This window comes from Vombatus ursinus, unplaced genomic scaffold (genome assembly GCF_900497805.2).
Source record: "Vombatus ursinus unplaced genomic scaffold, bare-nosed wombat genome assembly UNPS02014807.1, whole genome shotgun sequence".
Classification (NCBI taxonomy): Eukaryota; Metazoa; Chordata; class Mammalia; order Diprotodontia; family Vombatidae; genus Vombatus; species Vombatus ursinus.
The window spans coordinates 7,705,240-7,728,078 of record NW_020954585.1 but is presented as its reverse complement, the minus strand read 5'-3'; the positions used below and the strand labels follow the sequence as shown (position 1 = coordinate 7,728,078).

Genomic DNA, 22,839 nt, shown 5'->3' with positions numbered 1-22,839 from the left:
TTTAAAAACATAAAATAAAATGCATAGGATTACCAGGGACACCAAAGGTTAGTAAAAATAAAGATGTAATTTTTCCCATCCATCTAAGTTCACAGACTTCTAAGGGGTCTGTGCACCCAAGGTTATGAACCCCTGATCTAGTTAGACACCATTTTATAGTCAGGGAACTGAAGACAAGAAAGGTTAAACAACTTGCCCAAGGTCTGATAGGTGATACATGGCAGAGGTAGGATTAGAACACAGAGCCTCTTGACTCCAAATTCGGGTTCCATCCAGACATTTTCCACTGTACCATACTACTAAACTGGAGAGGGATGAGTGTATGGGAGGGGCAGCAGGGGAAAGAGGTTTCCCTCCAGGCTTGAATGTCTGTGTGTTATTCGGAATGACGGGAATTAGAGGAGTAGGAGGTTAACATCAAATTTGCAAAATAGGCTCAACTGTAAAAATCCACAAAGGGAGATTTCTGATATTGGTGTTTTGTTGTTTGTTTGTTTGTTTTTCAACAAGAATGGTTCATTAACACTAAGATATCAAACAGACAAAAATTTATTGTGTTTGCAATAGTAATTGCAGTCAGATTTTCTAAGATTCTCACCTCAATTCCACTTGCATGGTGAAATGGCACCTCTATTACAGTTCATTTCAAGTGATTCCCTCCAAGAATTGTGAGCCCATAAATGGATCATGCCTTCAGTTAGGATGAATCCTATTGGACACTAATTCCTGTCACTTTACCCACCATCCTCTGCTTGTGGAATTTTTTGACAGGCAGTGTGATGTAGGCAGTGGACAGGGGATGGGTAAAAAAAGAGCTGGGTTCAAATTCTGCCTCAGACACTAATCACTTAACCTCTTCCATTCTTCAGTTTCCTTATCTGTAAAATCAGCAGATTGTATTCAATGGCCTCTAAAGTCCCTTTCAGCTCTAAATCTCTGATTCTACAGAATGTGGCATGATACAACTTCTCCTTAGAGATACTTTCAACCTCCAGAAAAGATTATCCATCTGGGAGAGGGATTGTTGATAGTATAAGTCAATAATGAGAGTTTAGATGGGAGGAGGATTTCCCTCCTGAGGTCATTGGGCCCAGAGAGGAGTATATAGCACTGCCAGGTTGCCTGGAGACTGACTGTGTGCTCTGCAACCACACTGATAGAATGTGTTATGCTTGACCTGGTTGGAAGCCCCATGCTAAGATACTTCTCCAAAGTATCCAGATCAGTCAGTGTCAATGGTACAGCATAGTATGTTCCTTTAAATCAGGAATATTCTGAAAGAAAAAAAATCAGGATAAGTTTACTTATTCCAATACCTAAAGGATTTCATTTAAATAAGATCCAATAATATTGACCCATGGACCCACATGGGTTTTAGGTAGTGTTCCCTTTCATTTCTTTTAAGTTGGCAGGAGATAACCATATTCCATGATAAGGCTATGTCATTTTCCTTCAAACCAAGAATATTTACAAAGAAAAAATGAGGACAATAGTTTACCTACTGAAATACCTAAAGGATGTCATCATGATAAGGGCCTCCCAAGTTTTCAGTAGTAGGTTGTGTGATCATAAATCTATTAAGTGTACAGGCCATATTAATCTGATTGCATAATAATAATAGCTATCATTTATATATCCCTTTAAGGTTTGTGAAGTACTTTACATATTTTACCTTATTTGATCCTTTACCACAACACTATGAGATAGGTGAAGTTTAATCCTCATTTTATAGATGAGGAAACTAAGGTTCAGAAAAATTAAGTGACTTTCCCAGAGTCACACAACTAATAAGTGTCTGAATTAGGATTCAAACTCAGGTCTTCAAGTCTGGCTCCAAGTCTAGTGCTCTCAGTTTCTATTACTAATTGATGTATGACTGACAATCAGTTACACAATGGAAGTAATAAGCTTTACTGTTATATATGCTAATTAGATTTTTAAAAATGTTTCCTAAAAATCCCAAAAAGGCCATATCTTGGAGGCAGACAGGCCACATTTGATCCAAAGGCTGTATGTCATATGTTTGGGTTCTAGGAAGATCCCAGCCCACCTCTCTCTGAGATACTATGGGCCTCACCTTTAAGGACCCCATCTTTCTGCTTCTCTCATTCACGTTTTCTCTGAGGGCAGACCTAACAGATCAAATTCAAAGAGCAACAAATAAAGTACATCAGAGGAGGTTGATGCCTAGGAGAGAACTTTTTGCAAGGATGAGCAAGAGTGAATGGAGATACAAACTGTGGTGTTGACAGCATGAGCAATCAGCTTGCCAAAACACGCAACCCATGGGGACCCATTGCCCCCCAGACAACCAGAGAATAAGACTAAAAATTAATCCCTGGCAGCTGTTGAAATAGCACCCTAGTCACCAATCTATCCTCCATCATGGAAATACAATGGGAAGGAAATGAATGGAACTACTATTCTGTTTCCCTCAAATTTAAGCATTTCTTTCCTGGAACCTGGTCATCTGCTCACAACTTAAATAAATTAAAAGGAACGCCATTGGAGACCCACATAGGTCTGTTCATAAGGTTGATGTCATTAGATACCCTGATTTTTTTTTTTTCTTTGTGAATCTTTCCAGTTTAAAAGAAGATGATGTTCTTTCTCTGACAGTGACTAATCTGGATGCCTTGGAGCAATGAATTTTCAGTGTTTCAGTTTCACACATTAAAAAAAAGACACAGTTCCCAGATGGATTTAGATTGAAACTGATCCATTCCATCACAAGTAGACTTGTTCTATTTGGCTCCAGAGGGCAAAACTAGGGACAGTTGGTAGAAGTTACAGAGAAACAGATTTCAGTTCAGGAGAAGGAAGATTTTCCTGACAAATCTGTCTAAAAATGGAATGGGCTGCCTTGTGAGGTAATGACTTTCCCATCCTCGAGGTAGTCAAAGGCTGGATAAATCTTGTTTAGGAATTAGATTCTAACATGCAATGGGATTTTGGATAGGAGGACTTCTATGATGCTGTCTAACTCTAATACTCTATGAGTAAGTCAGTTAGTCAACAAACATTTATTAAGCTCCTCCTACGTGCCAGGTACTGTGTTAAGCACAGGGGATATAAAGAAAGGCAAAAGACAGTCCTTGCTCACAATAAGCTCTTAGTTTGATAAGGGAGAGTCAGTGGAGTCAGAGCCCGGTGTGGTGTGAATACCTTCTTTAAATGGATCCTGAGGAGGTTTTTTTTTTTTTTTTTAAACCACATGCCAATCTGGAAGGGTATTTTTTATTCCTTTGTCTGTGGGTGGGAGATTGGACTAGACGACTTCTAAAGTCCCTTCCAACTCTCAAGTTCTTTGGTTTCATTATTTCCTTTTGTCCTGCAGAGTCTTATAGATGAGCAGCTGAGCAAAAAAGAACACTTGTACCTTCTCTCCTTTGGCACCCATCCCTCAGTCCTCTGGCCAAATCCAGTGAAAGTCAATAAGTCCAAGTGAGTGCTGCCTCCAACAGTGGTGACATTTAAAACAATCAGAACAGGATGGACCAAGGAAAGCAAGATGGTGGGAGTGCTTCCATGCTTCAGTAGATCTGGTTCAAGTCAAAGTGGGGAGGCCCCTCCAACAGTGAGATTGAAAACCATTCATGTATTCTCATGGAAGAATGGGGAGCAAGAAGCACACTAGATAGAAAGTCAGGAGACAAAGCCCTGCAACGACTGGAATAGCTAGAACTTCTGAAACCAGAGTAAATTCCAAGGACCAAGAATTTCTTAGCAAGAAATCTATTTAAAATGTATTTCTATTTATTTTGTTAAATGTTTCCCATTTACATGTAAAAATTTTTATAACATTCATTTTTTAAAATTTTGAGTTCCAAATTCTCTCTCTCCCTCCTCCCCCAGTCCTTAGAATGCAAGCAATATGATATCGATTTTACATGTGAAGTCACACAAAAAAACCAAGAAATCTTCACCTTTTTTTTTTCAGGGTACTCTCTGGCAATCTGATGAACCTATGGACCCTTTCTCAGAAGAAAGTTTTTAAATGCACAAAATAAAATACATTGGATTATAAAGGAAAGCAATTATACTGAAATGCCACTTTCAAAATATTTTTTAAAATAAGTTCACAGTCTCCAAATTAAGAACTCCTGCCCTAGATGGAAAAAGGTCTTTTCCATGTGAAGGCACACTTCTGATTTGCAGAGCACAAAGTCCTGGTACCTCTGAGCCCCAATCCCTGGGTTGCACCCAGTGCAGCCAACCACACTACCCTATCTAAAGTTTGAGTGCCAACCATTCAAATTCTACTGCAGAGAGCACAACTCTGATGGGCTGTTCAAATGCCAAATGTATGTTTGCCTAAAAGACTATTTTATGGAGACCTTACAGAAGGCAAGCACTCATGTGGTGGTCAGAAGAAGTGATACAGGGACATTCTCAAGGTCTCTCTGAACTTTGGAATCAGATTGCATGACTTGGGAGGCACGAGCAAAGGAGCACCCAGCATGGATGGCATGCCCACATCGACGAAGGCATTGTGCTCTATGAGTGAAGGATAATTGTAGTAGCTCAAAAGAAATGTGAGATGTGCAAATTTAGAGACATCTCCACTCCAAATGTTCACGTGGACTATTTGAGCCTGACCTGTGGTAGAGCCTTCTGAGCTCATATTGGTCTGATCAGTCGCAGTCAGACACGCTGTACCTTGACTCCAACATAGTGATGTCATTTTGGTCCTCTTTGAGAATGAAGGACAACAACCAACCAGCCCAGCGTTTGTGTCTGCCTAATGTTAAAAACTTATAGAGTCCCCTGATATAGATCAGACATCTTTAACTAAGGGTGCACAGATCCCTGAGGGGTCCATGGATAAATTTCAGGGGGTCTCTGTGTGTGGTTTTTTAAAATATTTTGATAATTGTATTGCAATATATTGGTTTCCTTTAAAATCCTCTGTATTTTTATTTTATGCATTTAAAAACATTCTTCTTGCCCAATGGGCAATCAAATGGTGCATACTCTTTGATCCAGCAATACCACTAGTAGGTCTGTATCCCAAAGAGAGAAAAAAGGTGGGGGGAAGGACCTATGTGTACAAAAATATTTATAGCAGCTCTTTTTGTGGTTAGCAAAAACTTGGAAATTGAGGGGATGCCCATCAATTGGGGAATGGTGAACAAACTGTGGTATATGATTGTAATGGAATACGATTGTGCTATAAGAAATGACAAGCAGGCTGATTTCAGAAAAACCCAGAAAGATTTACACGAACTGATGCTGAGTGAAGTGAACAGAACCAGGAGAACATTGTACACAGTAACCGCCACGTTATGCAATGATCACCTGTGAATGACTTAGCTATTCTCAGCAATACAATGATCCAAGACAATTCCAAAGGACTCATGATGAAAAATACTATTCAAATTCCAGAAACAGAACTAGAGTCTGAATGCAGATCAAAGCATGCTATTTTTCACTTTATTTTTTTTCATGTTTTTTTCTTTTGGTCTGTTTCTTCTTTCACAACATGACTAATATGGAAATATGTTTTATATGATTGCATATATATAACCTGTATCAAATTACTTACTGTCTTGGAGTAGGGGGGGGAGGGAGGGAGAAAATTTGGAACTGAAAATGTTTAAAAAATGAATGTTAAAAATTGTCTTTACATATAAGTGGAAAAAATAACATATTATTGAAAAATAAAAACATTCTTCTGAGAAGGGGCCCATAGGCTTCACCAGACAGCCCAAAGGAGCTCAATAAGTTTTTTGTGCTGCTGCTGATGACATTTTGCATAACTTTTTTCCCTGAGCCTATCTTAAAGGAAACCAGATATCAACTTAGCTGTAGTGACAATCTAATCCTAATCAAGTCACAAGTACCTGAATAAAGTTCATTTCTGTCATCTGCTTCATCTTTCTCTTTATCTCAGTTATGAAAGCTTATGGCTCTGTGCCGATCCAAAGCCAGTCCATTGCATGCCCTAAGAAAGCTCCCACTCTGAGTCAAGTCAGTAGCAAAGGCCATAGGAAACATTTTAAGTGAAGAAAGACAGCTCAATACTTTGGGTGAAAGTGCAGATAGTTCCCAGGACGTTGAGTAGGAATATGGGTCTCGGTCTCAGTTTTATCCTTTCTCCAGTCTCCAGGAAGCTAAGGAGTGGGTACAGATGTTACAGCCCCGTGGAGGAAGCAATTTGCTCCAAGCTCTGAGAAAAGCCCTCATGAAGAAGGAGCTGAATTCCTTGGTAATCATCATAGGCAGCTGGTAGGTTCCTTTTCCCAAATGGACAACAATATGAACCAAGACAAAAAATCATTTTGCTATGCACATGAGACTATGCATGTAAGAGTGTATCCTTAGTTTGAGGCAAATTAAATGGACATTTTGTCCTACTGCTAGAAAATTATGCCATCTTTCAGATATGAAATTGAGCTATTAATCCACCATCAGATTTTGCTTTAAGTTGGGTTTCCAATAGTAAGAATGGGTCCCACCAAACAATCCACACTCTCTCCTCCTACCTCGCCAGAGATTAGTGGCATGCATTTACAAAATGGTTAGGTAAGGCAAGAAATGCTATGACCAGAGATGAAGTTATTAACTATGCAAAGCTAACTTATCTGTATCAGGATTGGCCTATAAAAGAATTAAACTCATGTCTCTGATCTCATCAACCTAATCAACTGGTTTGTTCTATGTTTGAATTAAATTGTATCATGACTATTTTTGACTTTCCTTCCTACTGCAATTTTCTTTTCATTCTTGGAAACACCAACGTCTTTTCTTGAGATGATATGAAAACCTTTACTGTTTCCTTTGGCCCTTGCTCTGGCCTGTACAACTCTGCTTTCTCTTTGATGCTGATTTTCCCATGGCACTGATTAGAGGGAGTTTGTCTAAAGTGTAGAAATTCCTTGAGGCCAAGCTACATGGATCCTAGAGCTAAGAACACAGTGTTTTAGAACAAGATAGGAAGAATTGAATATTTTTGAGAATCTCCTTAGAGAAGACACTCTGAAGCATGCAATGCGAAATTATTCTACACACTCTTTTTATGATGTAACTATTTTAATGGCAGGAATGTTGGGCCCACCAGACTATATATTTTAAGATATCCCCACACAGCACTGTTTAAATGTCTACAAAAGGAGAATAAGTGGGCAGAGGAGGAAAAAGTTGATGTAAAAAAGGATATTCTTAAATCTAAGCACTCAAATGGTCCCTGAGTAACTAGGATTGTCAGGCATGGAACCTGTGATGAGTGTCTTCAAATGCACACACTTCTGACAGCTTCCCAGTGAAAAATGGTGAGAAAAAGATCATTGAGACATTCCAGTCCAAAGATGTTGAGAGAGAAGAGACAACACTGAGAATTAGAGAACTGGGTATAGACCCATCTGCCTAGGAAGTTCAGGTGCCTTTCTCAGAAGGAAACCACAGGCATAGAGCATAAGTAATCTAACATACCATTTTGTAGTAACTCCTTTACTTTGGAATTGTCTGACTATGACCTGGCTTATTGGAACCTCGGTCCTTCTCCCCAGCCCAGATCAATCTCCAGAAATTCTATCAGACTACATTCTGCAGTGCACCCTGGGAAGGAATATGGTCCTCCAGATTGTCACTTATAAATGTAGCAACCACATGCCCCTGGTAAGTGCCTACAATGGTAGGAAGCTTCTCATTTGGTGGTTTCCCAGTGAACCAGAAAAAAACCATTGCAGCTTAGAGATCTGGACTTAATCTCTGACTTGGAGGAACAGTTAAGAGGCTTGAGTTCTTATGTCAGTTTGATTGTAAATTCTGCCTCTCTGTGCCTCCATTTTCACTCCTGCAAAATGGGAAGCAATGAATTTGTGGAAATTGGATTGATGAAAGAAGGAAGTGTTTGGGCTCCAGGGAATAAGTAGTAGTAGGAGTTGTGGTGGTAATAGCAGTACTAGTAGTAGTAGCATTTACATAGCGCTTTAAGATTTGCCAAATATATTATAAATATTTCTTTTGATCCTCACAACAACCTGGGAAGGAGGAACTATTATTATCTCTGGTTTACACATGAGGAAACTGAGGCAGACAGAGGTTAAGTGACTTGCCCAAAGCTAATAAGTGTCTGAGACTGGATCTGAATTCAGATCTTCCTGACTCCAGGTTCAGTGATCTATCCAAGAGTTGTAAATCCCATAATATTATTATTATTACTCTCTTCAGGACTTACAATAACTTTCTTCCGTCACCATCACTGTAGGCCGTGGTCAGGAACTTTGCAGAAGGTCTTGGAGGCCATTACCACTGCTACACACTAATTCCAGAGGTAAGCCTGCCTCTTTCTTTGCTATCAAGACTGTCCCTAGAAGACAGGTTTCTGGGTCAATCACTGTATGTGATTTCTTTTTGAGGTGGTGGTGGTGATGGCGATAGTGATTGATATGGGCCATAGTACACATATGACCTTTGGGCCTTCCAAAGCACCAACAGAGAGAACAACCCTCATCTCTCACTTACTGCTGTTCTGAGTCACCATCTAACCACTACTTGACCTCCTCCACTCTAAACTTCCTCATTCTGATTGCAGTCTTCCGTCCTTCCACTCTTTTGATGCCTTTACTCTTACCATAACATGATCTCCCTCTGTCAACCCTTTTCTGGCCTCACACTCTTCCTTATACTGTCTTGTATCTATGGTTTGTTGTTGTTGTTCAGTTGTGTCCAATCCTTAATGTGACTCTGCTTGAGGTTTGATTTTGTTTTTTGTTTTTTGGATTTTTTTTGGTGAGGCAATTGGGGTTAAGTGACTTGCCCAGGGTCACATAGCTAGTAAGTGTCAAGTGTCTGAGGCCAGATTTGAACTTAGGTCCTCCTGACTCCAAGGCTTGGAGCTCTATCCACTGTGTCACCTACCTGCCCCTTGAGGTTTTCTTGACAAAAATACTGGAGTGGTTTGTCTTTTTCTTCTCCAGCTTATTTTACAGATGAGGAAACTGAGGCAAACAGGGTTAAGTGACTTGCCCAGACCCACACAGTTAGTAAGTGTCTGAGGCCAGATTTGAACTCAGGAAGATTAGTTTTCCTGACTCCAGGTCAAGTACTCTATCCACTGAATCACCTAGCTGCCTACATCTATGGTAAGATGCTAGTTAATTCAATAACACCTTTTCCTCCACCATTGAATCCTGGTCCTATTGACTTTTTGTCATCCCTATTTTGTTAATATTCACCCCAGGTAATTCTGCAGCCTCTATCCTACTTATGAGTAGCTTACTTTGTGCTTGGAGAGAAAATCATGAAATGGTACTGATAATGTCAGTAAAATCATGCTTCAACTGGGCCCTTACTGATGCACATTTCATCAGACTACTTTGTACAGTGCACCTTGGGAAGGAATCTGCTACACAGATTCTTTTTGTCTTATTGATTGTCTTTCAGATTCCCTCCATTAGCTATTTCAAATCTTCTCTTTGCTCAGACCTCTAACTCTACTCACTCCTCGCAAATCATTTCCTCATTACTTTACTGAAAATGAAGCAGTCCTTTGTAAATTTCATGCTTTTGTTGTTCCAAACTTCTAAGTATCTTTTCCTTTCCTTTCCTCCTTCCCTCCAGTCTCAAAAGAAGAAATGGCTCTCCTCCTTGACAATTCAATTCAACAAACATTTTATTTCCAAAGCTAACCCTTCCACCTGTACCTTCAATCCTATCCCCTCCTATCTCCTCCATGATCTTACTCCATTAATCATCCCTCTCTCTCTCATGCATTTTCAATCTCTTTCTCTGCTGGATCCTTACCCTGAACCAACAAACATTCTTTAAAAAAATCCTTTATCCCAAAAAACTCCTTCCTTTAACCCTTTTCACCTCCTCAAGTTATTCAATCTCTCTACCTTTACTGCCAAACTTTTAGAAAGAATCCAAAGTGGGGATTGGGAGAGGTTGTTTTGCTGCTCTATGTTTATTTGTTACCAAAGTTTTCTTTTTCTTTTTTGTTTGTTTATTTAATTGGCAGTGAGGAAGAGAGAAAAATAGATGCTTGTTGACTTTTTTAGTTAATTTTTTTAAATAGTAAGAGTAGTTTACACTCAATGCTTCTATTTCCCCACCTCTCCCATTCATGCATCAAAACTCTACAGTCAGGCTTCCATAACCACCATTCTGCAGAAACAGTTCTCTCCAAAGCCATTAATGACCTAATTAATAAATCCAGGTTGTCATTTTTTTCTGTCCTCCTTGTTGTGGACTCTGTGATATTTGACACTGTTGACCAGTTATCCTCTCCTCACTGAGCTCAGTTTCTGTGACACTGTACTCTCCAGAACCCATTCCTTCCCTATCTCCTATGCTGGCTTATTATCCTCTTCAGGTTTCTTAAATACTGATATCCCATAAATGAATTTCTATCCATGACCTTCTTTTCTTCTTTTTCTACAATCTTTCCTTTGGTGATCCCCATGGTTACAATTATCAACTCCATGAATGAATGAATGAATGAATGTGTAAAGAAGGGAGAATGAGATTCCCTCCTCCAACTCAGGTGATTTAGTCACAGAATGTAGTTAGTCATGGATAATGAAGTTTTAATGGGGTAACAAACTGTTAAACTAACTGTAAAATGTTGGCCATATCCAGTGATCCCTTTACAAAATGTGAAAACCTCTCTAATTGATAAAGAGGGGAAGAACACGGTTGGCTGAGCTAACAAATCACCCATACCCCTGGAGGCTTTAAATAGCTAAGCCCTGGGGAGTCCAGGGGAGTCGACTACTGAGTGCTTTGTGGAGAAAAGCCCTTCAGGAGGGGAGGAGTTTTCCCTCTCCTTCCCTTTTGGTCATGGTGTCTAGCAGTGATTTGGTCAAAGGCAGACATGCCACCACACAGTTTGTGAGTTTGTCAGTCCAAGAGAACTTCAGACACAATTGATGGAACAGATATACAGACAGACTCCAGACAGACCATGCTTCACAGAAGCAGTCACTCAAGGAGGAAAGATCTTCAAAGAGTGTGATCCCTGGCAGCACAAAAGAGAGCCTACTGTGGACTCAAAAGAAAGCTAATCCTGGCAGTTGAGAATTGAGCTGTGGAAAGGATCAGCCTCTGCAATCTCAGATGAAGAACCTCTCTAGCAGAGACAATGAAACCAAGAGGTGCTGGACCAAGAGAAAGGGCCTCCAGGCCCTGCAGGACCAGGAGTTATGAGTTGCCTTTGCCACACATTTGTTCTACACATGATCCTTTCTACCTGCATTTTAGTTTGAGCCCATTCTTCCCATGATTTATGTGTGTATTTGTGGGAGACTGTACCCCAGGTAACTACAAAGCATTCCTCCTATAAACCTGGAGTGTGCTCTCCCACAATTACACAGTCTATGGGAAGAATGGTATAGAAATGGTGAGTAGAGCCATTATAGGGGAATAAACTGCAAAACTTTTTATAGGAGCAAGGGCAACATGGATTTGATTAGGGTTCTAGAGCTGGAAAGAGGGGATCGGGTAAATGCATGGCAGCAGAGCATAGTGCAAGAAAGATATACAGGATATAAAGTGGAGCCTGACTGGGGCTGCCTAGATATAGTGGGTCAGGTGAAACACTCACTCATCAAGACAGTCCAGACCCTAAAAAAGGAGATGAAGTGAAAAGGGTTAAGTCCCCCAGAGCAAGGCCTCTAGTAAGGAGGGTCTAGTGTATAGGTAGGGCAAGAAAATGGTTTGGAGTGAAGATAACTATCTATGTAGGTGGATCCCTAATTTATATCTCTACTCTCATTTTCTCCCTGATCTCCAGAACCATATTTCTAGCTACCTGCTGAATATCTTCAACTAAATGTGCCAATAGCATCTGAAACTCAGAATAGATAAAACTAAACTCCTTGTCACTCCCTCCCTCCCCCATAATTTCTCTATTTCTGTTGATAGAATCACTGTACTCCCAGCCACCCATACTCTTACTGTTAGTCATCTTTGAGTCTTCCCTCACCTCCAAACATCCAACCAATTGCCAAGTCATAGAAAGCCCACCTCTAAAATATCTCTTTTAGTCATCCCTCCTTCCATTCTCACTGCTTCTGCCCAAACTTAGGCCCTCATTTTTTCTCACCTAGACTAATTTAATAGCCTCCTATTTTGTTTCCCCTTTGCCTATGCTTCTTGCCTCAATTTCTTTTTCTTGTCATTTCTTTAGCCAGTATTTCTGAAACTATATCAAATATTAGTAGTGACAATGAACAGCCTCCTCAAATTAGAAAGACCTTTACTGTTTCTGTGGTTGTTTTTCTGTCATTTCTGACTCTTCATGACCCCTTTTGGGGTTTTCCTGACAAAGATACTGGAGTGGTTTGCCATTTCCTTCTCCAACTCATTTTACAGATGAGGAAACTGAGGCAAAGACAGTGAAGTGGCTTGCCCAGGGTCACACAGCTAGTAAGTGTCTGAGGCCAGATTTGAACTCAGGAAGATGAGTTTTCCTGACTCCAGGTCTGCCATTCTATTCATGATGCCACCTAGCTACTGTTTCTACATTTCTTGAGATAATACTATTTGATTTAGATTTTAGATTTTATTTAGATAGATACTATTTATAACATTAAGAAATCATCCATTTATTCCAGTGCTTTTTAATATTTTTAACATAAAGGAGTACTATATTTTTGTCAAAACTTTTTCTGCATCTATAATAGGCCCTATCCTTCCAAAATTCTTCCACAGAGGAACAAGAGATATAGTTGAATTCCTCAAATTGGCCCCCTGGGAAATCATCTTCAGGATCCAGCAAATTGAAAAAAAAAGAAAGGTCTTAGTGGACTGTGGGTTCTATATAAGTCAATAGTGTTATGTAATAGTAAAAAGAAAAGAAAATCGAATGCAAACTTTTAGGTTCCATTTTTAAGAGAAATGTAATATCTAAGACTAGGGATGTGATAGTATCTCTGTACTCTTTTCCAGTCAGACCATATCTGAATTATTGTGTTCAATTCTAGGCATCATATTTTAGGAAGGATATTGATAAACTGGAGACCACTAAGGATAATCAGGCTATTAGAAGGTCTCAGGTTCATGCCATATGAAAATCAATTGAAGAGTAGTTAATAGACCAAGATCTTACACTGTATACCAAGATAAGGTCAAAATAGGTACATGATTTAGACAAAAATGGTAGTACCATAAGTAAATTAGGAGAATAAGGAATAGTTTATATGTCAGATCTATAGAGAAGGGAAGGATTTTTGACCAAATGAGAGAGAGAGAGAGCATTATGGAAAGCAAAATGGATAATTTTTATTGTATTAAATTAAAAAGAGTTTGCACAAACAAAACCAATGCAACCAAGATTAGGGGCAAAACAGAAAGGTGTCTTTGATAAAGGCCTCATTTCTCAAATATATAGAGAACTGAGTCAAATTGATAAGAATACAGGCCATACCCGAACTGATAAATGGTCAAAAGATATCAATAGTCAATTTTCAGAGGAAGAAATCAAAGTTATCTATAGTCATATGAAAAAATGCTCTAAATTACTATTGATTAGAGAAATTAAAATTAAAACAACTCTGAGTTACCACCTCACACCTATCAGATTGGCCAATATGACAAAAAAGAAAAATGATAAATGTTGAAGAGGATGTGGGAAAATGGGAATACTAATGCATTTTTGGTGGAGTTGTGAACTGATCCAACCATTCTGGAGAGTAATTTAGAGTTACGCCCAAAGGGCACTCAAACTGTGCATACATTTTGATCCAGCAATACCATTGCTAGTTCTGTATCCCAAAGAGATCATTAAAAAAGGAAAAAGACCTACATGTAGAAAAATATTTATAGCAGCTCTTTTGTAGTGGCAAAGAATTGGAAATTGAGGGGATGCCCATCAACTGGGAAATGGCTGAACAAATTGTGGTATATAAATGTAATAGAATACTATTATGCTATAAGAAATGATGAGCAGCTAAATCACTATTGATTAGAGAAATGCAAATCAAAACGACACTGAGGTACCACATCATACTCATCAGATTGGCTAACATGACAAAACAGGAAAATGAAAAATGTTAGAAGAAATGTGGGAATTCTGGAACACTAATGTATTGTTGGTGAAGTTGTGAACTGATTCAACCATTCTGGAGAGCAATTTGGAACTATGCTATAAAATTGTGCATACCCTTTGGCCCAGCAATACCACTTCTAGGTCTGTATCCCAAAGAGATCATACAAACGGGACCCACATGTACAAAAATATATATAGCAGCTCTTTTGTGGTGGCAAAGAATGGAAATCGAGGGGATGACCATCAATTGGGGAATGGCTGAACAAGTTGTGGTATATGAATATAATGGAATATTATTGTGCTATAAGAAATGATGCGCAGGAGGACTTCAGAAAAAACTGGAAAGATTTGCATGAACTGATGCTAAGTAAAATGAGCAGAACCAGGAGAACATTGTACACAGTAACAACCACATTGTGCAGTGACTGACTTTGATAGACTTAGCTCTTCTCAGCAATGCAAGGATCTAAGACAACTCTAAAAGAGTCATGATGGAAAATGCTATCTACTTCCTGAGAAAGAACTATGGAGTCTAAATGCTGATAGAAGCATACTATTTGCTCTCCTTTTCTTTTGTTGTTTTGTTTTGTTTTTTCTATCTCATGGTTCCTATCATTAGTTCTAATTCTTCTTCACATCATGAAAAAACAAAAAGAAATGATGAGCAGGCTGAATTCAGAAAGACCTGGAAAGACTTATATGAACTGATGCAAAGTAAAGTGAGCAAAACTAGGAGAACATTGTTCACAGTAACAGCAATATTATGCAAAGATCAACAATGAATAACTCAGTTCTCAGCAATATACAATAATCCAAGGTAATTCCAAAAGACTGATGATGAAAATTCCACATCCAGAGGAAGAACTGACATAGTCTAAATGCAGATCAATGCATACTATTTTCACTTTATTTTTTTCATGTTTTTTTTTCCTTTTCATCTGTTTCTTCTCTCACAACATGACTAATATAAAAATATGTCTTACATGATGGTACGTATATAACCTACATCAAATTGCTTACCATTTTAGTGAGGGGTGAGGAAATGGAAGGAGAAAATTTGGAACTCAAAAAAATTTTTAATGAATGTTAAAAATTGTCTTTACATGTAACTGGAAAAAGTTTTTTTAAATTATTTTTTAAAAAAAGGCTACTGAAAATCCAGCCTCAGACACATAACACTTGTTAGCTGTGTGACCCTGGGCAAGTCACTTAACCCCATTGCCTAGCCAAAAAAAAAAAAAAAAAGGCTACTAAGGTCTCTTCCACCCCTGAGATTCTGTTCAATTCTGTGATCCTATGACAACATAGTTTAATACTAGCACTACGATAAGTATACCCTGTAAGATATAAAGGTCTATAAGCTTCCCAGAATTAATACATATGAAACCTATAGATGAGAGAATAACAATGTTGAACTAATTATTACAATGACATTTATATAACAAAGATCAAATGTTATCAATTCCAACACCAAAGAAGAACAATTAACAAATTTATGCATTACCCTCTATTCAAATTTAAAGAATTAATAGTTCATTTTGTAAAATAGTTAATTGCTTAGATTACAGTTTCATGCTTTGATGACCAGTTACTGGTGTCCATTAATAAATGTGTTTGGATTTTACAGGTGTGTTTGAATGTCACATTTCACACTGGGGAACCAAGTTCAGTCAGCACTTTTCTGTAGTAATACCTTGCCTAAGGCATTACTTTAACTAACAGAACTTCAGGAATAGAAGTAAAAACACAAGGAGTATAATTCACATTTAGTCATTTGCTAATTGTTCATTCCTTCAGTGAACATTGGCCAGCCATAACATTTACCTTCAATCCAAATTTTTTGGTTTACTCCTGCTTAGGATCAGAATTCTGCCAACAGTGATGTAGTTAAGCTCCTTAAAGAGATTCAGAAGGCTAAGAATATTCTCAACACCATCAAAGAGATGTACCAGAGCAGGACTTGTGAAGCATTCACCAACATGGCACGAGAAGTAAGTACTGAGCCTCCCTGACCTAAATTTCTATACCTTTTTGTTGACATACATGTTCAGCGTTTGCCAAGGAAGCTTTTGGCATGTCATGGGACATTTTACCCAGAAGGAATATGCAGAGAGCCTCTGAAAAATTATTTTGCTTTTTGAGTCTTATCTAAATGTCTACAGAAAGGAAGGCCAGACTAAAAGGATTGCTCCCAATGGGTAGTTTATATACCCAAAGTTGAAAAATCCAAAGTCCTTGCCATCTGACATGTACCCAAAGCTTTCTGAATCTGGTTCCCATGGAAACAAAATCAGCCTTCATCAACCAAAACAATCAAGCCTGATTCTTTTACTTTCTCTTCATTTTCCCTCTTCGATGTGCCCCAGGGAAGACAAAAATGGTTTTCACCACTTTTGGTCATTTTCACTTCCATAAGGAGAGAACTGCAGGTGTTCTCTGTTCCCCTCATGACTTCCATGGAAGGAGGTTTCATGTGACTATGAGATGCCTTGAAGATAATGCTTCTATTCTCCTGCCTCAATTAGAACAATCCCAGTGCTTTGTGGGTATAATTAATGTGAACTTGGAAACAACTTAAGTTAGTTGTTTACTAGAGCCTAATGTTAGGTAGAGCTTCAAAAGCCCTCTTTCTTTTTCTTCATTTCATATTAATGGGCACAATAAATAGTGCATGTCATTTTGGCTTAACAGAAAACACAGTTATTAACAAAGTAAGATTAAGAATGAATACATATATTATTCACCCAGTATTCTGGTGTATTTGGGGCAGCTAGGTGGCATAGTGGATAGAGTACCAGACCTGAAGACAGGAAAAGTCATCTTCCTGAGTTCAAATCTGGCCTCAGACACTTACTAGCTGTGTGACCCTGAGCAAGTCACTTCACTCTGTTTGCCTCAGTTTCCTCATCTGTAAAATGAGCTGGAGAAGGAAATGGCAAACCACTCCAGTATCTTTGTCAAGAAAATCCCAAATGGGGTCACAAAGAATAGGACACAACTGAACAACAAAAATACTAGAGCATAAGTGAACAAAGGCATTTTTAATATAGCATGGCAGGGGGTAAAATAGCACTGGACCAGAAACTTAGGTTTCAATCTTGACTTTGTACTATGTGTTCATAGTCAAGTCTGTTACTCTCTTTGATTGTCAGCTACCTTATCTTCAAAATGAAGGGTCTGGACCAGAAGTTTCCTCCTCCCCTCTTTGCTGCTGATTCCAAGAAGGTTGGAATCATGGTGGTACATGTTCTAACCTTAGAAGTGGTTATAACAGGGGCAGCTAGGTGGCTCAGTGGATAGAGCTACAGCCCTGAAGTCAGGAGGACCTGAGTTCAAATCCGGCCTCAGACCAAACACTTGACACTTACTAGTTGTGTGACCTTGGGCAAGTCACTTAACCCCAACTGCCTATGCAAAAAAAAAAAAAAGTGGTTATAACACATTCATCCACATTTTACCATGATACAAAGAGCATAACAAAAGAAAACAAAAAAAAAATAAAATGGCAAATGTTGGAAGGGATGTGAGAAAATAGAGCTGCAAACTGACCCAACCATTCTGGAAAGTAATTTGGAACTATGCTCAAAAAGTTATTAAACTGTACATATCCTTTGACCCAACAATACTCGATCTACACCCCAAAGAGATCAAAGAAAGAGAAAGAAAACCCATATGTACAAAAATATTTATACAGCTCTTTTTGTGATGGCAAAAAATGGAAACTAAGGAGACATATCAAATTGGGGAATGGCTGAACAAGTTATGATATAAGAATATAATGAAATACTATTGTGCTGTAAGAAATGATGAAGACTTGTATGAACTGATAGAGTGAAGTGAACTGAACCAGAACAATTTATATAGTAACATAATATTTTAAAGAGATTCAACTTTGAAAGACTTAGTAACTCTGATCAACACAATGACCCATCACAATTCCAAGGACTTATGATAAAACATGCTTTCAACTTTAGTTAGACAGCTGATGGACTCAGAGTGCAGAATGTGGCATATTTTTTTCCTTTCTCTGCCTTTCATTTTTTTTTTCTTTCTGGAACATAGCTAATGTAGAAATTTGTCTTGCCTGACTATACATATTTGTAATAAATTTGACTTTTCTTGCCTTTTCAATGGGTAAGGGAAAAGGAAGGGAGAGAATTTGGAATCACAAAACTGAATAATAATAAATTGAATTTTAAATAAATTTTAATAAAATTGAAATTTTATAAAATAAATATTTTTATTTATAAGATTTTAATTTTGAAATTGATTTTTTTAAAAGAACATAGTAAATGAGCACGACTTTATGTTTCTTTCTCATGCATGTACATTTTCCAACATAAATATCAATGTTGGTGGGGAAGAGAGTAAAGAAAGTACTCACAATAAAGTTATTGTGTAGGCTAGGGAAATGGGGAGTGATGACTGTATTAGACAGAATTCTCATTGGTAATTCTAGCAGTCCCTGGGAAAGGTGAAGTGGAGAAGGCTGGGATACTTGTGGTTAGCTTAGAGATTTACCAAATAAGATTTCTAGGTCTACTGGTAGATACCAATCTAATGGCTGAGGACGCTTGGATTTTTAAAGTATTTCCTAACTCTAAAATTGTTTGACTCTATGATATTTTTATGCTCAATTTAGATTTCTACAGAGTTTACAAAATTGCCTATATCCAGCTTCTTACCCAAGCCTCCAAAGCATGAGGGCCCTCTCAAAATTAAAATCCCAAACTTCTTGACCAGAACCTCTGCAGACTGGCTGAAGACCAATGGATTGAAAGGTATTTTCTTCAGGGAGTGGACACAAATAACTAAATACTACCCATTAGGTCTTGTTAAAAATACACACACACATACACACACATATAAATATATGCATAAATATACATATATACACATACATACACATACATACATACATACATATGCATGTGTGTGTGTATCCTGAACTTTATTGTCTTTACAGCCAAGAAGTTAAGCCTTTACCAAATTTTGGCTCCTAATGCATTCTCTCCTATGGAAGAATTTGTGCCCAGTTTCCAGAAAACAGTAGCTTCAACTCTCCATGAGGTAATTCAAGACACTCAGGATGTATTAATGGAAATAATACTGCATCTGGTACAGAGTATGGGTTCAAATCTTGACTCTGCTTCTCACTATATGTGTGACCTTGGATAAATCATTTAAACTCTTTGTGCCTCAGTTTCTTCACCTGTAAAAGATGAGAATTAGACTAAGACGGCCTCTAATTTTCCTTCCAACTCTAAATCTAACAAACCTTTTTTATAGAGGATGGTGTGCTCCATCTCACTGTTTGTTCCTTCAACATGTAGAAAAGCATCTGAAAAGAGCACTCTTTTTGGTAGCTAGATGTTATACATTTTATCAACCTGTCTCCCAAGGAAGGTGAGGACATGGTGGCGGTTGCTATAACCTTAAATGTGGTTGTAATTCATTTTCCCCCTTCTTACCATGATACCAAGAGGCCAGTGCACAAGTAAGATTTGACCCCATTTCCCTATACTGTTCCCCTGTATGCAGAAAGCAATGATGCAGTTTGAATGGCATGATGGAACCATGAAGAATATCCATGTGGACCCACCCCATCTGTATGACTATCAGGTTAGTGATTGGCTTTTGGCCTGATCTACACAAACACACACACACACACACACACACACACACACAGAGTAGGAAGAGTGGGAGAAGGCAGACATAAGAGGAAATAAAAAAGTTTCCCCATTGACTTTATCTGTCTTTTTTTTAATTCAAGGCCAACTTACCCAACTTTTCCCATGTAGGTGGCAAAATGCATAGAACACTGGGTCTAGAGTCAGGAAGACTTGAGTTAAAATGAGCCTTGGACATTTACTGGCCATATGACACCGGGCAAGTTATTTATCGTTTGTCTGCCTCAGTTTCCTCATCTATAAAATGGAGAAAATAAAAGCACCTATCTTTCAGGGTTGTTGTGAGGATAATATTTGTAAAGTGTCTGGTACATAGTAGGTGCTATATAATGGTAATAGTAGTAGTGGTAGTGGTGGTGGTGGTGGTGGTGGTAGGGATAGTGGTAGTGGTAGTAGTGGTAGTGTTATTAGTGGGAGTGGGAGTGGTAGTAGTGGTAGTAGTAGTAGTAGTAATAATAATAGTAGTAGTAGTAGTGGTAGTAGTAGTAGTAGTAGTAGTAGTAATAGCTATTATTTATATAGTGCCTACTATGTACCAGCACTGGGCTAAGCATTTTACAATTATTATTGCATTTGATCCTCACAACAACCCTGGAAGGTGGGCAATATTATTATCACCATTTTTACAGATGAGGAAACTGAGGCAAATAGAGATTAAATAACTTGATCAAAGTTATTTAGCTAGTAATTGTCTGAGGTCTGATTTGAATTCAGGTCTTCCTGACTCCAGAGCCAGCACTCTATCCGCTGGGCCATCTAATATTTATTCCCTTCCCCTCCCCGATGGGATTTATTATTATTGTTGTTATTGTTCTTATAATTATTATTGTGAAACCATTAGCACAATACCTGGAACCTGAACAGAGGAGTCCCCTGACTTTACCACAATACTTACCCCTCCTCCCAGATCCCTTAGTTTGCCTTCCTTGGGAAACATTTGTTCATTGAGTCTGTCTGACCTGGGGGTTTGTAGAAGCAGCTCAGCAATGCCATACGGATGTTCGAGAGGCGGATTGAGTGGCTTTCCATCTCCAGCAGGAGAATCTGGGGCACAGTCTGTGAAAAAAGGTATTTTCTCCTATGTGGTTCCCTGTCTCCTTCATTATGTTTTCTGTTACACAGCACTTCATACATGGTGAATTTTCATTAAACTCTTCATTAGTGATGGTATTATCATAGGGCAGCTGGGTGCTGCAATGGCTAGAGCATCAGGCCAGGAGTCAGAAGGACCTGAGTTCACATTCAGCCTCAGATACTTGCCAGTTGTGTGACCCTGGGCAAATCACTTAAGCCTGTGTGCCTCAGTTTCCTCATCTGTAAAATGAACTGGAGTATACTTGCCAAGAAAACCCCAAATGGGGTCACAGAGAGTCAGACATAACTGAAGTGACCAAACAAGAACAACACCTTTATCAGGGGTTCTTAACCTGGAGTTCGTAGATAGATTCAGGAGTCCGTGAACTTGTACGAGGGAAAGAACTGACACAAGTGACACACAAGAAGTCAAGAATCCCTGATTTAGAACGAGGATAGGAAACTTCTCTAGTCCTGAGAATCAACAGTAAGGGTAAGTACTCTTCCATAGAGAACACTAGTCCTAAGGTCTAGTCAAGGGAGGAGAAAGAGGGGGGAAATGTGAAAAAGAAAAAAAAAAGAGGTGTAGCTAAGTAGAAGAAGGGAAAGTTGGGGGAAAAAAGAAAAGAAATGTGTATATATTAATGTCATAAATTGCCTTCTCCAGCTCATGATACATCCTCTTTTCTCCCTTGATGTTTGTCTGCCTCAGTTTCCTCATCTGTAAAATAGAAATAATAATAGCACCTACCTCGCAGAATTGTTATGATACAATGGGATAACATTTGCAAAGTGTTTTTGCAAACCTCAACACACCTTATAAATGCTAACTATTATTTTTGGAGTAGGAGCAGCAAGGTCTTAAGCTTTTCCTTATCCTTTCCCCAAATACTGAGAAAGCAACCCCTTCCCCCATATACTGAGCCCTTTCCCCATATACTGTGTAAGCAATCCCTTCCCCCATATGCTGAGCCCTTTCCCCCATATGCTGAACAGTCAGCCTCACCCCTCTCTGGTCTAGGGACTTTCCCAAGACCATGCAAGCTCAATGAGGCCTCTCACTGCCGGATAGGAACTTATGTGATGTCAAAGCCCCTATTAACATTTCATTAATATGATAATGAAGGGGCTCCTGGAGAGTGAAAGTATAGATGTTTCACAGTATCCACCCCAAAGGCCCAGTAAGCTCTGACCAGGCGCAAGTTTTTTTTTTTTTGTTTTGTTTTGTTTGTTTGTTTGTTTGCTTGCATGGCACAAAGATCATGTCATGGCAAACTTCCATGAGTCACTCCCCCTTCAGCTCTGATCTAAGCAAGTCCCCATTCCCTTCCACCCAACCAACCAGCCTCCTGACACTGCTTGGTTCTGTTTGCTTTTATGACAATAACGCTACACCCATTGAGAAACAAATCCAACTCTCAGGTAGTTTTTACCCTTCGAACTCACTCTCCCACTGCAATTTTTATCATTATTATTTCCCCCACAATGATTTTTAGTTGCAGGATCATTGACTCCTACAGCTTTGAACTAAGGAAATGGAGGTCAGTTTACTCATTTCCATGCCTTGGGATATGACCATGCTCTAACTATCCCTGTCAAAATATTCCATATTTTGAGACTTCTGGAGGAAGAAATGATCCACCCTTCTCAGGCCACTTTCTCTAGTATTCTAGCCATACCTTTATTGGCTTCAAATTGTACAGATTTTGGATAGTGCTGAGCTCAGCTCATGAAATTCCCCCTGGAAAAAACTTTAAATAGTAAAATGGAACAAAATAAACATTAGCTGAGAGATTCAGTTCTCCTTTTAAAGGTTGTGTTTCTTTTTAGGGTGGTTATACTGGTGGATATCTCAGTGACCAATTCCATGTACATTATTCATATCCAACATTCCTTAAGACTTCTGCTTGAGGAACAATTGTCAAACAAGGATTGCTTCAACATCATTGCGTAAGCTTCTGATGATGAGAGTGGGGTTATATTTATTGGGAGGGAGTTTGTACAAAGAGAGGTTGCTAGCAGCAAGATGAGGATAGTGATAGATATTAAAGGAACTTAACGTCATTTGATGGCTATCGCTTT

At 38.7% G+C, this 22,839-nt stretch overlaps 1 protein-coding gene across 1 annotated transcript in view; it reads left to right on the top strand.

The window, feature by feature from the left end:
* The window catches only part of LOC114052310 (von Willebrand factor A domain-containing protein 3A-like), a 64,776-nt gene that overhangs the window by 14,930 nt on the left and 27,007 nt on the right, over window positions 1-22,839 (top strand). The window contains 11 exon segments of the mRNA XM_027874860.1: window positions 3,338-3,444; window positions 6,103-6,228; window positions 7,509-7,617; window positions 8,210-8,275; window positions 15,853-15,984; window positions 18,636-18,774; window positions 18,960-19,063; window positions 19,535-19,615; window positions 20,657-20,791; window positions 20,793-20,818; window positions 22,588-22,707. Of these exon segments, the coding sequence (XP_027730661.1) occupies window positions 3,338-3,444; window positions 6,103-6,228; window positions 7,509-7,617; window positions 8,210-8,275; window positions 15,853-15,984; window positions 18,636-18,774; window positions 18,960-19,063; window positions 19,535-19,615; window positions 20,657-20,791; window positions 20,793-20,818; window positions 22,588-22,707 (1,145 nt within the window).